At 34.6% G+C, this 15,806-nt stretch overlaps 1 protein-coding gene across 1 annotated transcript in view; it reads left to right on the top strand.

Annotated features, from left to right (window-relative positions):
- Positions 1-15,806, top strand: part of TAF2 (TATA-box binding protein associated factor 2) — a 66,091-nt gene that overhangs the window by 18,749 nt on the left and 31,536 nt on the right. The window contains exons 9-16 of the mRNA XM_063324092.1: positions 732-742; positions 3,886-4,127; positions 5,552-5,706; positions 7,878-7,992; positions 8,092-8,201; positions 8,993-9,058; positions 11,008-11,260; positions 14,676-14,816. Coding sequence (XP_063180162.1) covers positions 732-742; positions 3,886-4,127; positions 5,552-5,706; positions 7,878-7,992; positions 8,092-8,201; positions 8,993-9,058; positions 11,008-11,260; positions 14,676-14,816 — 1,093 coding nt within the window. The remainder of the gene's footprint in view (positions 1-731; positions 743-3,885; positions 4,128-5,551; positions 5,707-7,877; positions 7,993-8,091; positions 8,202-8,992; positions 9,059-11,007; positions 11,261-14,675; positions 14,817-15,806) is intronic.

Raw genomic sequence — 15,806 nt, 5'->3', positions numbered from 1 at the left:
CTGCTATACTACCCACTGAGTAGCGCTAACCAGTGGAGGTAGAAAAGTATTACTAGAAGTCAGATCAATGAGTTTACCCAGGTTTCAATGACAATCTTTTTCTGGGTTTTTCTTTTCTTAGATAGATTAATCTAGTTATGACAAAGCCTCACAGACAGTTGCTCTTTGGAAACTCAAAACTGTGAGGTTTAGCATGTGCAGGTGGAGTGGGAGAGTATGTGAATGTCTTAAATCTTTACTTTAGCAGAAGCCCCTGTGTTATGAAAATACATCTGAAATTGTCTGCAGCAGTGGTTCTCTTGCATTCGAGTGTGTGCAAGTCAGGTTTGGTTCATTTAAAATTAAAACTCTGGATTTAGAACTGAATCAAGTATACAAATAACCCATTTAAAATTTCAATAGTCATCTTTTTTTGAGAAATGATAAAAGAAGAAAGTGTTTTCTGAAATCAGGAATAGGACATATTGGCTAGTTTCCCAGCCAGGAGAATCCTCAACAACTACCGTGTTGACAATCACAGATGCAGCTGTGTATGTATGCCAAGCCGTTACTCAGTTTTGTCCATGATGGATTTTGATTTAGCTCACTGTACTGTTCTTTCAAGTAGCGAAGCAGACCTGGATGCTTTTGTTACATATACCTCTGAAGAGCAAGCTACAGCTAGCAGCATTCATTTTAGGCATCCTGTTGGTGATGGTGTCTTTTTTCTTTTCTTTTTTTTTTTTTTTAAGGAAAATTTTGGGTACTGAGTTATGTTTTGTGTGTCTTTTTAATTGGCAGCATTACAATTTGGCAACACACTCCCTTATCAAGAAACTAAACTGAGATTGATAGGATCACATAAAATTAGAGAAAAAGGGCACATGTTAAAAAAAAAAAAAAAGGAAATTGATTAAAAGTCAAGTCTCTTTGTAACTGTTATTTTTATTAGTTCTATTGTATGTATTCTAGATATGAACACAAATAATTGAAAAAATCCAGTTCTGATACTCTTAAATGTATACTTCCTCTATGTGATGTATTACTGTTAGACACTGTTTCTATATCTGTTTCTCTGCTTCATTGTATTATGGCTTGTTAATAATAATCATAATGTCACTTAAATATAAATTACAACTTGCTGTTTCTTGTAGGTTGCAAAGTTCCCCTGTATGTAAATAAAGTATATGTTCCTGACTCAGGGAAACTATTTGTATTTGGGGAGGTATTTTCCTAACCACATCTAGAACATTTCTCTCCAATGTATTTTTTCTTTGTTGTGGTTGTTATGATGTGGTTTCCTGCCAAGCATATTTGCATTACAGCAGTCCCAATTAATAATAATATGAAGAAAAAATTGGGTTAATTAATAATGTCATTTTTCAACTAAATTAGAAGCAGAATATGGAAAGAAATCACTGGGGAAAAAGTAACTTTTTTCAGACACATGATTAATTTCTATGCAAAACACAGGTCTCACAGATTCTTCCTGTTTATGTCTAGTGAAACACAAACACTACTCTCCAGAACATTTATTTTTAAACAAAAAATCCTAGAGCTTGGGAAAATGAAAGCAAGAAAACAGCAGGTTATCTGCTGCATAGATGGCAGTTTCAAAACAAACCTTTGTGTTTGTTACATTTTCATTTTGCGTTCTCCCCTCTCAGATTCTGATTCTCTTCAGTCTTTGATTGTGCTGGTACCACCCTGTTGTAAAAACTAAAACCACTAAGAAATACATGTAGATATATTTCAAAAGGAAGCAGCATATTGACGGGTTTACATTGAAGAACTGGAGTGTGTTCAAGGGTGTGAGCATTATAAATTTCCATAGAAGAGCTAGTTCAATTTTCACTTTGACAAAGATTCTAGGTCCATATTGCTAATTTTAATTCTCATTTGGTGCCAGTTCAATAAAAGTTTTAGAAGTCTAATGATTGAAGAAAAATATAATCAGAATAAAGATATGGATATTGAATGAACTTGTCTCAGTTTTGATTTGCCGTTAAATAATGTAACCAGTACCAAAATCAATCAACACTTAGTAAATTTAAGAAGGCCAAGAATGTGGGTCCTGGCTTGGTTGTAATTTTCAAGAGAAGAATTTTACCAAAGTCAATCAACTGTATAATTTGAAGCTGGATAAATAGTTTTATACTGAAACCAAATTATTATATAATGTCTGAACCACAACCTCAGTTTCCTCCCTTCATTTCAATTGTTTCATGGTTCCTAACCCTTCCCTACCTCAGAATAGAAAAGTATCCAAAATAAAAGGACAATTTTGATAAGAACAACTTTATCAATTGCTTACCAACTAGAAACAGCAAGTAGTAAACCTAAACACCTTCTTATTTATATACTTAGTCTACCTAAGAAGGGTAGTACTTGCTTAAATTTGAAGTACTTTTCTTTTTGTATCTTAAGATGTTTAAACAGACATTCATGACTAAAGTCAAGGGAGTCTCCCAGTAAACAGAAGGATGGAAAAAAAATAATAATGTGTTGCCGCTACCTTGGTTCTTGCCATCTCCTGAAATCTTAAGAGCTGCAGATAAGGAGCCAAGTGCTGGTCCTGTCCTGGTAGAACTCTTCTTGCTGGCATATATCTGTCAACCGCATAGAAAGATTGGTCAGAGTTAAAATGGTTTGCTTCACAGGTCTTTGGAGGTTCTGGAAGATTAGTTTTTTCCTGAGGTAGTTGGTATGAAGGACCAGGCTTATAGTGCTTATCATAAATCATTTTGTTCTATCTTGCAGTGTCTTCTTCTAAAGTCTTTGGACAAATCAAGGGCCTGGTCCATCTTGAAGTGGTTTAGTTAGGTTATCCGTAAGCGAGAATCACGGGGGAGGAATCCCATTTTGAGCTCAGAAATTTTAAGTAGCTAGCATTTTCTATGTCGCAATGGCTAGTTTGTGATTCTCTACTGACCAGCATAAAATAAGTCTGGATTTCGGCTTCTGAAGAAGTTGGCCTGACATTGCGTGGGTCCAGTTTCTTAAGATGTTTGTTATTTGTTCATTAAAAACTCTAGTGTCCAGTGGAAAGAACTGAAAGAAAAAATATAGCACAACAAAATACAGTTGCTACAGCCTTGATTCATCAGTAAAGTGAAGTCAGACTTCTAATTATTGCCACTTCTCAAACAATTGGAAAGGGGGAAAAAAGGTCTTGTTTTTCTTGAGAATTACAGTATTGCAGCTAATTTTCTACTTTGGGCTAGAAGTCAAAATGTTTGCATTCTGAAATGTAAAGCTTGGTGGAAAAAATTAAGTCTTTTCGGTGTTTTATTGCTGTACAGCCACTAAGGCTATCCAGAAATCAGTTCTGTTTTTAAAAGTTTCAGGGTTTCACCATCTCTCTGTCTTCTGATGTGGAATGCAATTTAAACATTTAAAACATTTTGCTTATAGATACAAAGGGTGTGTGTGAAAGAGCACCACAGGTAGTTCAAGTTATGGAAACAGTGTGGCAGCGCTAACACGATGCTCTGCCTAGTCTTCCTTGGCATGTTATCTGATTCAGAAGCCATCAGTTTGCCAAAGTATTGAAACCATACAGTTGCTAACTAAAATAAAACCCAAGCAATTCCTTTGGCTCATCACATGAAAATCTGCTGTGAATTTCAAAACTCTTACTTTTCTTTAATTGCAACAATTACTTATTTAAATATAAAATATTCACGCTGTACAATCACTTTTAGATGGAAGTGGAGCAACAGAAATGTCAATTCATGAGTAATTTCCAGACTCAAGTCTACACAGCATCTATTACCTGTCGTTATTCTCTGTCCAGTACTTGCTGTATGCCAGGCACATACACCCATGTCACCTTTCTTTACGAGTGTGTGGTCATTTTAAGCATGTTATAAATTATAACTTTAAAGCAGTGAAAGAGATACTAAGTAATTGTCGGTGCAGATGTAATCTTGGTTGCTAAGGTAGATTTTAAGTTTCGTTCCATAAAATACAAAACGGGGAGCTGGTTTTCTTATTTTATTTTCTTTTTCAGCCCTGCATCGCATTTACATTTTTCTATCAAACACCCTCACACACTGTCCTGGGAATATTACACTATGTTCCAGTGTAAAGCTCATCTTGTTATGAGACTGATTGAGAACAGGATTAGCATGGAGTTCATGTTACAGGTAGGTATTTAAATGATTATGTGGAATATAGAGAACTTTTTGTCATTATTTGCATTTTATTCATTAAATGGTGTTTAAGGAAGAACAAAACAGGTCGTCATAGGATTCCATTTGTATTTTCAATTTTAGCAGGATAGAATAAACATAAAATGTGGGTTATTTGTGTTTGGTAAGGTTAGCTATTATTCTTATACAAAACTTGTAATACTTTTTATATATCGCATATGCTCTTTAATGTTAAGATATTTCATTGGTTTTGGTTATTGTGATTGGTTGTTAACACTGAGAACCTGCTTTACTGACCCCAACTGGTGTTGCTGTGAGCTAATCTACTCAAATTATAAATAATGAAAGTAATGAGAATCTAGCTTCTGCTCCCTGCACTTTATAAAATTTTCAGTGCTAGAGGCAACATAATCCTTATATTAGAAAAAGCAGTTGAATGTAAGATTGTCATTTTATTCTAAAATGCTAAGCTTCTGCGGAGTTGTAGGTTTTCTTCTTTACTAAATATGTTTTTTGACGTGCTTTAAAAAAGATAGAGTACTATGAACAAACATCCAGTTAGAAACTGAATGGTACCTTTTTCTATCAGCTAGAGGTTTCTTTGTTTTATTTTATTTGTTTGTTTGGCTTTTTTTAGGTTAAAATGTATGTGCTTGTGCTAGAGCTATTATAAGCAGTTGTCTTGTCAGGTTGAAAATACAGCAGATATACCTTTTTTTAAGCTTTCCTTACATAAATTTTAATTATTCTTTGCAATTTTTATAAAGGAATAGCAAAGCAGAGAGCTTGATGACTTTTATTTCTAAAAAGCAGATATAGTTAGTGATCTGTTTTACTGTAGATAATTTTTGAAAGCTGATGGTTCTTTGAAAAAGCTCAGGTGGAAAGAACTGATTAAAAATGCACCCCTTGCCCTCTACGTTATAATTTGGTAAATAAAGGCCACACCTGCTTGCAGTGACGTAACCTCACAAATTGTATGGTTTGGAAGTATAGAGGTGCTTAGAACTAGAAAATGGATGCCAAAAAGTGTTTCTGTATTTGACTTTGAATTCAACTGTGTTTGTTAAAAAGCTGCGTGGTAAGTTGTACCTGTAGCAGTGATGAGCAAATAAGATTTTTAGTTTAACTTTATTACCATTAAACATTTCTCATCTTAAGAACGTGGGGTTTCAGAGCTTTTCGCAGCATCGTGGATGGTTTGCTTTAAGTAAAAATACTTTGTGTCTGCAAATCACAATTTCTGATATGGACAAATAACTTTCTGAAATGTCTTTATTTTGAAAGACTTTTTTTGAGGCCAGTTGTCAGAGAATGAGTTTATTGGCCTTTAGTTGCAATTCAGCTGCAACTAAACAGAAAAACTTATTTTATATATTGAAGTATTTAGTGAAAGTAGTAACTTTTTATCATTTTAGGTTTTCAACAAGTTGTTGAGTCTGGCCAGCACTGCTTCATCTCAGAAGTTCCAGTCACATATGTGGAGTCAGATGTTGGTTTCCACATCTGGGTTTTTGAAATCTATCTCAAATGTCTCTGGCAAAGACATCCAACCTTTAATAAAGCAGTGGGTGTATCCTTTTTATTCTTGGTCTGGATTGTTAATATGGAGAATGAATTTGTTTTTTAATTGGCAGTACTAAAGGAATGTGAAGAGAGGTATGAAATATCTTTGCTTAAAAGTTAGGTACGTTATTCTTTGAATTAGAAATAGATGTGAGCCCCAGGTTCACACTCCTTTCATAGCCCTTTAGAGTACGCTGGCTTTTTTGGGTGTTCTTTAGTAGAAGGGATTTCATGATTTTAAGTTCTACTTTGAAAGAAGCACAAGAACTCTGCTGGAATTTAAGGCCAAATTATACTAAAGGGATTCCAGAGGACACTGCCCATAGAAATATGCTGAAGTCTGACATGGAAAATGCTATAGTCTGGTGCATTTTAAGATGTGATTTCCAGTAAATCACCGTGAAGTAAGTAACTTAAAGCGCAGATTGATAGTTGAAAATACACTAACATTTAATAGCTTGGTAGCTTGTGTTAATACTACAATTGCAGGTAAAATAAACCTCTGTGTGTGGATTCTTCACATTTCAGTGATATTAGTCAAGAAATAGGGTTTCTTATTTTGAATTGATATGATGGTAAATTTGAATTTGCTTCATTTAATAGGTTTAATTGGTAGTTTTATTTAACATGACTGCAGGCTAAGCTGATACATGACTGCAGCAAAACCATACCTTAGTTTTCTAACAGAAAACAAAAGTGGGTATTTCTATTTAGACATTATTTATTTGAGCTGACTTAGTAATCTTCATGCATCTGAATATTAACTAAGAAACACTGTATAATTAATATTTATAGAGTAATATGAGAAGTTAGTATTTTATGTGCCTCAAAAGTATTCATAAAGTATAAATACATATTATTCTAACTTCCACACTTAGCTGTGCCAAGCACTTGAGGAGTTCTATGTGTACATACAATTACACTGCAGCTATACGTAAATGTCAGCATTACTGTTGGAGCTGGCTGAATCTTAACTATATCTGTTCTGTAAGGAGAGAAAAATAGTAACTCTCAGATTTGGGGATTTTTCGGCTGCTCTGGATTTTGGCCCCAAGGCCGATCCTGTTAGCTGTAACTTGTGTTTAATCCTATGGTTGCAACCTCCCTACCCTGCTTCAAACACTGTTGCATCTGTGATAGTAGATTTTCCACCTTGCTAGACCACAGGAGGTCTTTGTGTCATTTGGGAGGTTACCTTATTACTGCTAACTAGCGCTATCTTATGCTATTGAGTGCTGTGTTGATGCTGAGTTCAAGCCTTGTGCTGAAGAAACCACTGAAATGCCTTAAGTTGTACCTGATGACAAAGTCACAGACCTTTATAAAGGCAGCCACTGTGAACAGAACCAGCCTGAGGTATCTAGCCAAATGACCATATTTTGGGAGAAAAATCAATCACACGTGTATGTTAAGAAGTCTCTTTGACTCTGGCAGTTCTTCCCTTAAATGTAAGGACATGAAACAACAGGTTTTTCTTCCCTGCTTTTGTCTTACATTGTCAGAGACTTGGGAGCACGCACTAGACTAAAATACTTCATTCTAGTGTTTCAGTTACTATAAATAAAGTGTAGTAATGGCTGTCATACAAATAAGGAATGATGAAGTTATTCACAGGAACAGATCATTACTTTTTATCAGTCATACTGTATACTCTCATGTAAATGTGAACTTACATACACACACGCACAGGTGAATGCTCACAACGACTCAGTTTGAAAAACTGCAGTAAAATAATTGAGTTAAATGTAGAATGGGTAGAAAACAGAAGCTAATGTCTACATTTTCCCCTGATTTTTATTTAACTGAAATATATAGTAAAACAAATCATATTGAAATTACTGAAGTCTTACTCGATTACTTTCTCTGAGAGCATGCCAAGAACATTGAATGTAGTGGGGTCCAATATAGTGTTTCATAGTGACTTTTCTTACTAGATAATTTTCATTGTACTTCAGTGTTTTTACATAAGGTACATGATTATACATTAAAGAACAGTTGAAAGAAAAAAAAATCTTTAAAAATTCGTGAATGAACATAAGTGTTTTCATTTGCTCATTTTCTTGGGATGGGAATTTCTAGGAATGAAGCATAAAGCAAGTGTAAAGAGTGAAAACATTGAGAATTATGTTTGTTTATAACTACTGCATTGTGCACTGGAATTCCTATACTGCTTATTAGTGACCAGAGTGGAGTGGTAAAATTTTATGGTAGCTTTGCATTTAATAGAAAACGGAATGTATTGGAATTGGAAATAAAACAAGACTACACGTCTCCTGGGACTCAGAAATACGTGGTAAGGTCCATTTTCCGTATTTTACCTACACATACAAGTATACCTACACATTAATAAGCATAATTTTAATGTTACTAACAAAATCTTTTGAACTTGAAGGGTCCTCTTAAAGTGACAGTGCAAGAACTTGATGGATCATTCAACCACACATTGCAGATTGAAGAAAACAGTCTTAAACATGATATACCTTGCCATTCTAAAAGCAGAAGGTAAGAATTAAAATACAAACTGCAAATATTTTTAGTATGCATATATGAAAATGTATAGTGCATTGATGATAAATATATGCGTTTTAAATTTAGTGGTTATATTTTGCTAATCTTACTGAATAAGATTTACCTATGATGTAAGAGGAGAAAATATAATTTACTACTGTTTACGGACAGCAGGAAACCTTACATTTTATATGTATTTCTTAATTGTAAGGAAAGGCCTTAAATTTTGTAGAAGTTTTATAAAGAGCTTATTCATATAGAATGAGTTGAATTAAGGCTCTAATTAATTAAAGTGTTCAAAATGCCTTTGAATGGGAAAGACAAATTAGAGGGAAGACAAATGTAGGCCGGAGGAGCGCCTCAAGTGAAGGCATATGAATGAAGCACTCGCGTAGTTTTCCTTTTCTGTTAAGAGTGCCAGGGCTGTTCGCTAAACCTAATAAGCAAAAAAGGTAATGTAATTCCCAGACAGATTTTTCTCAGTTGCGTAATGCATGTTGATAACTACTTTCACCTCTACTTCTCAAAGTTGTGTGCTTACATGTAATTGTAAAAATGGTGGGAGTCAAGTTTAAACCAATGTAAAGTATTGTTGATTATTATTTGAACAAAACTAATGCACAGCACAATTTTGTCAATATTTTTTGCTGGAGAGAGCATTACTTTTTGGTGTGAAATACACAGAGTACTTTTGCAGGCTTAAGCTCTATTAAGATATAAACATATCTTTGCTAGTATGATAATTTTTAAATACTTTTTTTTCCTATTTTCTCTTTTTTTAATAGAAATAAGAAGAAGAAGATTCCATTGATGAACGGAGAAGAGGTGGACATGGACCTTTCTGCTATGGAGTAAGTTAACTTGTTGGAGTCTAAAGCATGCTATTTTGAAGGATTTGGTAGTAATCTTGTACTTCATTATGTGACTGGCAAATTTCAAGGCTAACCACATTTCTTTGCCTTCTTTGAGACTTCTCTTCTGTAGCTGGGAAAATTCTGGTGACGCGTAAAATGTATGGTTAAACTACTATAATCAGGTTAAAAAAAACTTAGGCATAATAAGATAATAGAATAAATGACTTGATTCTTTCTTGCACATTTCTAATGATATCTTTCATCTGACTTCATAGGTAAAATATAAATAAGAATTTGCGTGAAACAAAGTAAGAGCACTTTTTGTTGGACCTCGATGAAGACCATTTAACTAGCACTAAGTCAGACAAGTTCCTGAAATCTGTGGTCAATTCTGAAAGAATCCTTTTAGATTGAAAATAAGTGATTAAATGCTTCATACTGAAGTTCATACCGGCATTAATTTCAGTTGGAACTGCTTATCTCTTTGGAAGCAAATTCTTGCTCAGTGTAAATATCCGCTTTACCCTCCTTGACTTGGAACCAGTAGTGCTCTCAGAAATCCTGAAGGTGTTGGTACCTTGTTTGCTGACCGAGGGAAGTAAATAATCTGCTCTTGAAAACTAAATGTGTCTTTTTGAAGAATATAGATGGCGTGTCACCTTAAAAGTGTTGGAGATTCTTGTAAATATAACATCTAAAATACGATGAGAAATAATTTTATAGGGGATATTTTCACTGAGCAAGTTACTGTTAATCATTTCTATATGACAGTCGACATATGAATAAATAGTTTTTAATTGTATTTAAGAACAATTCGCATGAATATCTATGAGTAGTTCTGATCAGTTATGTTCAAGTAGCTATTGCATTACACTGAGCTGAGACCTTAACGATTTTCTTACAACTACCTTTGAACTGGTATATGATTCTATGCAAGTCAGTTATGCTTTGTTTATCTGCTAACCTTCTAATCAACGATGCTGTCATTCTTCTGTCCAGTTTGGACTCCTCTGCTCCAAGCATATATGATAATGTTTGTTCTTTTCTATTCTTCTAAATCCTGTGTATACACTCTTCTTTTCACTATCCTTTCTTCTCTAGCTACTGTCTTGACAGTAATTCTAGATATTCTACAGATGTATATAGAAATACGCATCATATTTATAATGATGCTCTCTTCATCGTTCTGAACTCTCTCCGAATTCCATGTCTGTATTTTGCTGTTACCAATTCTGTGTGTAAAGCTGAGTAAGAGACTTTATTATATAGTTTGCGCTTGTTGCTCCCATAAATGACTTCTGCGGTCACGGTGCTGTGTGAATACTAAAGTATAAAATGCTTCTTTGGATGGAATACAACTGAGTAATTTTATCTGTAGGACTAAAACTTTAATCCTTTCACTTTTATCATTATTTGGCTTGGCAGGTCTGTGCGTTTGCATGGTTACACTTGTCAGCTTTCAACACCATAGCGTATGTGTGTTTGTAAAGCACTTTCACATATATTGATAAAAAAAAGTATATAGAAAACTGGGTGTTTACAACCAGATTTTCTTTGTTGAATTTTTTTTTGTAGTCTTAAACTGTAAAAGGTCATAAAGTGCTGCTCATCTATGAAATTTATGGTGTCTGAGGAAGTAGAATTTAATATTTTGAGATTATACAGTAGTTTACCATGAACAGAGATCTGTACATTAAAAATACTAAAACACTGTATTCATTGTAATTCATTGTAACTCATTGTACAGATTGCCCTGGGAGGCTACAGAATTGCCATCCTAGAAGCAGGAGAATGAGCCAGGTGACTTTCAGAAGTCCCCTCTAACTTAGATTCTTTTATGGTTCTTTGGATACTTTTAAAATAACTCATAACAAGTTAGAACATCTTTTGAATTTCTATAGTCTTGAAATGTTGTAAGCTATTAATGTTTTTCATGTCTGTCATAGTGCTGATTCCCCTTTGCTCTGGATAAGAATAGACCCTGATATGTCAGTACTGAGGAAGGTAGAATTTGAACAATCTGATTTCATGTGGCAGTATCAGCTTCGATATGAGAGAGATGTGGTTGCACAAGAAGAAGCCATTCTAGCATTGGAAAAGTTCCCTACTCCAGCATCACGACTTGCACTGACTGATATACTAGAACAGGAGCAATGTTTCTACCGAGTGAGAATGCTGGCCTGCTTCTGCCTTGCAAAGGTGAGGTTGTGTGGATGGGAGTAAGGGAAGAAATCTGCTAGCCATTGTAAGTATTTGAAAATGGGTCAAAACTCATCGCAGTTCTTAAACTGGCTTGATATTTAGCCTCTCAAAAGTGTTTGCCAAGTATTTTTAACATGACTGATTTGAAAGGAAAGCTGTATTATTTTAGTCTGTAAATGGAGACTGCAGAAGGCTTTCATAATTGTCAAAATTGAGATGTCAGACAGAAAACCACAGGGGATTTTTCCAGATTTCATTAAGTTGCAGAAATAAAAGACTTCTGTTTAATTTTTTTCAGAGCCAAAATGTATTTTTTTTATTTTACTGGGAAGTTCCTTGGCCTGTCCGTTGAGAACTCTGGAGTGCTGAAATTCATGTCTGTCTCATGTGAATTCAGATTGCTGCTCTATATTGCTTCAGATTGAATAGGGGCATAAAAGAAACATCATGTGGCCTCCAATTAAATATTAAAAAGCCAAATAATTGCCTTGAAAAGGGAAAGTAGCTTTTTTTTTAGACACAAAATTAGCTTCAAGAATGAAAATTAGAGAACCCTATAAAACAACTGGGTGGAAACAGAGAAGAATAAGAGTTTCTGAAAAGGCATGTTGTTGAAACATGTTTATGGACATAAAGGCATACATATTGACAATTTGTAGGGTTCAGATTATTGGCATATAGCTTGCTTTGTGCTGTGTACCTGTTGAGAATAATTCACTACCTGTATAGAAATAAATCCTTTGGCTATATGTTGAAAATCAAAATCCAAGAAATCTTTGTGACAAAGTATTTTAATATTATGAAACACTGATGTAATACTGCCAGTGCATGTGCTAGTATTGGTATTGCTACCATCTGACTTAAAATCATAATGAATTCACTTGGAATATTTAAAAGTGTATATTCCACAGGTAAATATTAAAAAAGCAGTTGTTACAGTGTTTAAATGCAGTAGTTTTTCTGTCTTTATTTTGAGTTTTCAGGCAATTGGGCTGCAGATAATCATAACCAGTTTTGCTCAGATTTAAGTGTATGAAAAATCTCAGGTCCTCAGATAAGGTTGCTGACTTACAGAAAAAAAGATTATAAAACTAAGCAAAAACTATGGCTGTGAGATTGAATCAAGGTGGAGGAGCATGGCAGGACAGAGTTGTAGATATGTTTATGTAAGTTATCTAGGAGGAACGTGTAATGTGTTCTGTCACTAGTTCCAACATCAGGGCGTTAATAAGAATCACTTCCTGTAGTCATTAACTTAGTTTAATTTGCACAGCCTGTAAATATTCAGGATTTGTATTCTTTATTGAAAAAATGCCAGGTTTTTTAGGTGAGGGTTCTTTTTTGTTGATTTGTGACTTCTAGCTGGATTGAGATTACAATTGTAAAACGTTCTTGGTGTAGTCATGTTGATACAGAGAAATGATAGGTGATAAAGCAATTATAAAACTGAATTTACTACACTTTCTAAATGTACTGTATACATTAGCACTACAGTCTCTCAGGCATAAAGTATCCAGGCCATATATTAAATCCTCATTGATAAAGCAGTTAAGAGATGTGTGTGTGTGTATGTGTGGGTGCACATGCACACACTTTGAGTAGTTCATGACAAATAACCCTACAGAGAAAGGAAAAAACAGTGTCACAATATTAATTCCTGGGAGTGTGCAGGCTGATTCTTTTGTTCAGACCCATCACAGTGTTGCTGATATGCTATAAAGTTTAAAAAGTTAGCAACAACATAAACGCCCTCCCCAGACATTGAGGAGGTTCATAGCTGTGCATGACAGTTACATCTTAGGACAGTTTTTTATGCTAATACTGAGTTGAAGGATGCGGAAATAGACCGTACCTGCCATCTTTTTAAGTAGAAATAATGCAAAGCGGGCTGCTTGCTTTGTGCTTTAATTCAGAGTGTGTAGCCTATCAGTAGAATAAGCAGAAAACTTGGATTCTGACGGTATTTAAAGGGAAATGAAAATGAATCAGAACACATTATAAGACTAAAAAATCCTGAAAATATGATTTAGTTACTATTGATTTAATTTGAAAATACTGTTGTTCATCTATAGATTTTGCAAAATGAAATGCTTAAAATAAGTAGAAGCTAAAAAATATTTAAAAATTTACACCCCAATTTTAATGAAATAATGAATATCTGGTAAATATAGTAACCTTTGATAAAATTTTGTGGCTTGGATTTTATGTTACACTGCTACATAAATTTCACATTTGCAGTTTTAAGTTCATCGTCATGGGTTCTAAGCAGTTGTTGGGATTAAGCTGCTTCTGCAGGAAGAGTTGTTGTGTAGTTTACAGAAGCAGCTTATCTGCATCTTTAGTTCAAAGACTTCAGTTATTGCAGAGGGAACATCTAGTCTGACCACAGCATTTTCTCTCTCTGACTTTCCTTTGAAGCCTGAACAGGAAAATGGTTTTCAGTAATAAAGCTCCAACCTTATGTGACAGCAATGGTGAAAGGGATTGCTGCCCATCTTCACATAGCCCCTTGCTTTTCTTCCTCTTACTGCATGTGTAATACCCTTTGAAACAGGCTAAATAATTTAGAAGGAAATCATCAAATTCATTTTCTCCTGTGTGAAAACAGATTTTTTCCCTTTGTTTGTGGTGTGTCTGTAGTAATGGAAACTCCTGCTATGTTGTAGGGTGCATTGGCCCCATTTGTTTGTCCAGACACGCGGAGGCAATCTGTCATCAGGTTTAATCTGCCATCAGGCATAGGTGTGTTCTTCTCTGCAGGCTTTCGCTGCTCCGTACACCAAATGTGTGAAGCTCAGGATGCTGGGAAGGCACAAAAGCAGTTTTGTCTTTGTGGAATCTTTCCGTCTCACACCAAAACAGACTGTAGCAATAAAATTGTCTCAGTGCAACAGTCTCTTTGTGAATTACGATTAAAGTTAGAGGTAGCTGACTTGCCTTTCACTTTAGGGGTGGTCTTTTAATCTTAGGGTGTCTGAGGCCTTCTTAAAGTCTAGGCTGAGGTTACTGGCAGGGTATGTTTGGGAAGTTGGTATTGCAAAAGCCTCTTCCATCACTGGCTTCTGTAGAGTCAGAAAACTTGGCTTAGTAAACACAGAATTTTCATCTAAAAGATAAAAGAGAAAATAATTAAGAACAGAAGTTTATCATGGAAAGATAATTAGTTGCAGACATCTTCTAAGTGGAACAATTTTAATAAAATTTACCTTTAATGTCGAGCAGATATATTAGGGATGGCAGTGGAAACAGCTAATATAAGATAATACATTAATGAAAATATGTATCTATATGAAGGACACTATGTTCTTGGCAATTACCCTTTTTGATTATGGGAAACGTGTATTTTTCTACAGCCAAACTAAACTTGCAGCAGTGATATTAATATGATTTCCCTTTTCCCCTAATTATGCAGATTGCAAATTCCATGGTAAGTACGTGGACAGGACCACCAGCCATGAAGTCACTCTTTACCCGAATGTTTTGTTGTAAGACTTGTCCAAATATTGTGAAGACCAACAACTTCATGAACTTTCAAAGCTACTTTCTGCAAAAGGTAAAATTGATTTTTTTCACTGAACATTTAAAAAGAAATGTCAAAATACAAAAATGATCATACTGTTGACAACTACAGGAACATGGATTCGTTTTTACCCCTTCATAAAAATCTGAAATAATTCCTTTTTTCTTACACGGCATCCATCTGTTTGTTCCAACTTAGTCAAAAATCAGTTAACAAAATTTTAGCAATTTTTTCTGTGTAGCTGAAGTTAAATTAGCTTTTTCTTCAGAAGAATGGAGTACTTATAATGATTATTTTTAAATATTTGTGAGCTCATTCTTACATGGAATTTATTACACAGTAACAAATTACTCATTTTATCTTTTAGCTGAATTCAGCAGCTGTCTTTGTTCATTAATGGCAATGATACCATGCTGCAAATAAAATCTCATAAATCTTACCTTAAATTGATGGGCTTTTTATTTCAAGGCAGTGCATAATCCTTCTTGCGCCCTCCTTTCTATTGTCAACATCGTGTATTGCTGCAGCTTGTTTTGATGTTAATGCAGAGTTTTTTACTGGGACCTGTAGTTGTTAGTTGTCCTGTGAATAACAAAATGAATGGCAATGGTTTTCTCTCAAGAACCGCTTTATAATTATTGGATGACTTAGTTCTTATTTTATAGATCTCATATTCCCGATTACAGAGAAAACTCAAATTTTGTTTTCTTACTCTGTCCAAAACTGCTTCATCCTTCCTCTCCTTCTTGGACCTTCTTTTGTATTTTTCTGCTCTTTTTGTCATTGTTCATTCTTTCCCACTAAATCTTACACTTTCCTCCCTTTAATCCCATGTCCTAAGTTTATAGATCTAGAGTAAGAATCCTAAATCTTTGTGAGTGGAGCCTAAGAGCTGCTTAGCTGATTCTAAAATAAATACCTAATCAGCCTAATACCTGTCTCCCTAATAATTCTTTAGCCTTCGCTGACTGTATTGGATGTATGCTTCTCAATGGTAATGGAAGCTTAGACATCATGTTCACA

This window comes from Chroicocephalus ridibundus, chromosome 2 (genome assembly GCF_963924245.1).
Source record: "Chroicocephalus ridibundus chromosome 2, bChrRid1.1, whole genome shotgun sequence".
In the NCBI taxonomy this organism is placed as follows: Eukaryota; Metazoa; Chordata; class Aves; order Charadriiformes; family Laridae; genus Chroicocephalus; species Chroicocephalus ridibundus.
Note: the sequence above shows the minus strand (reverse complement) of the source record. Positions and strands in the feature narration are given on the sequence as shown.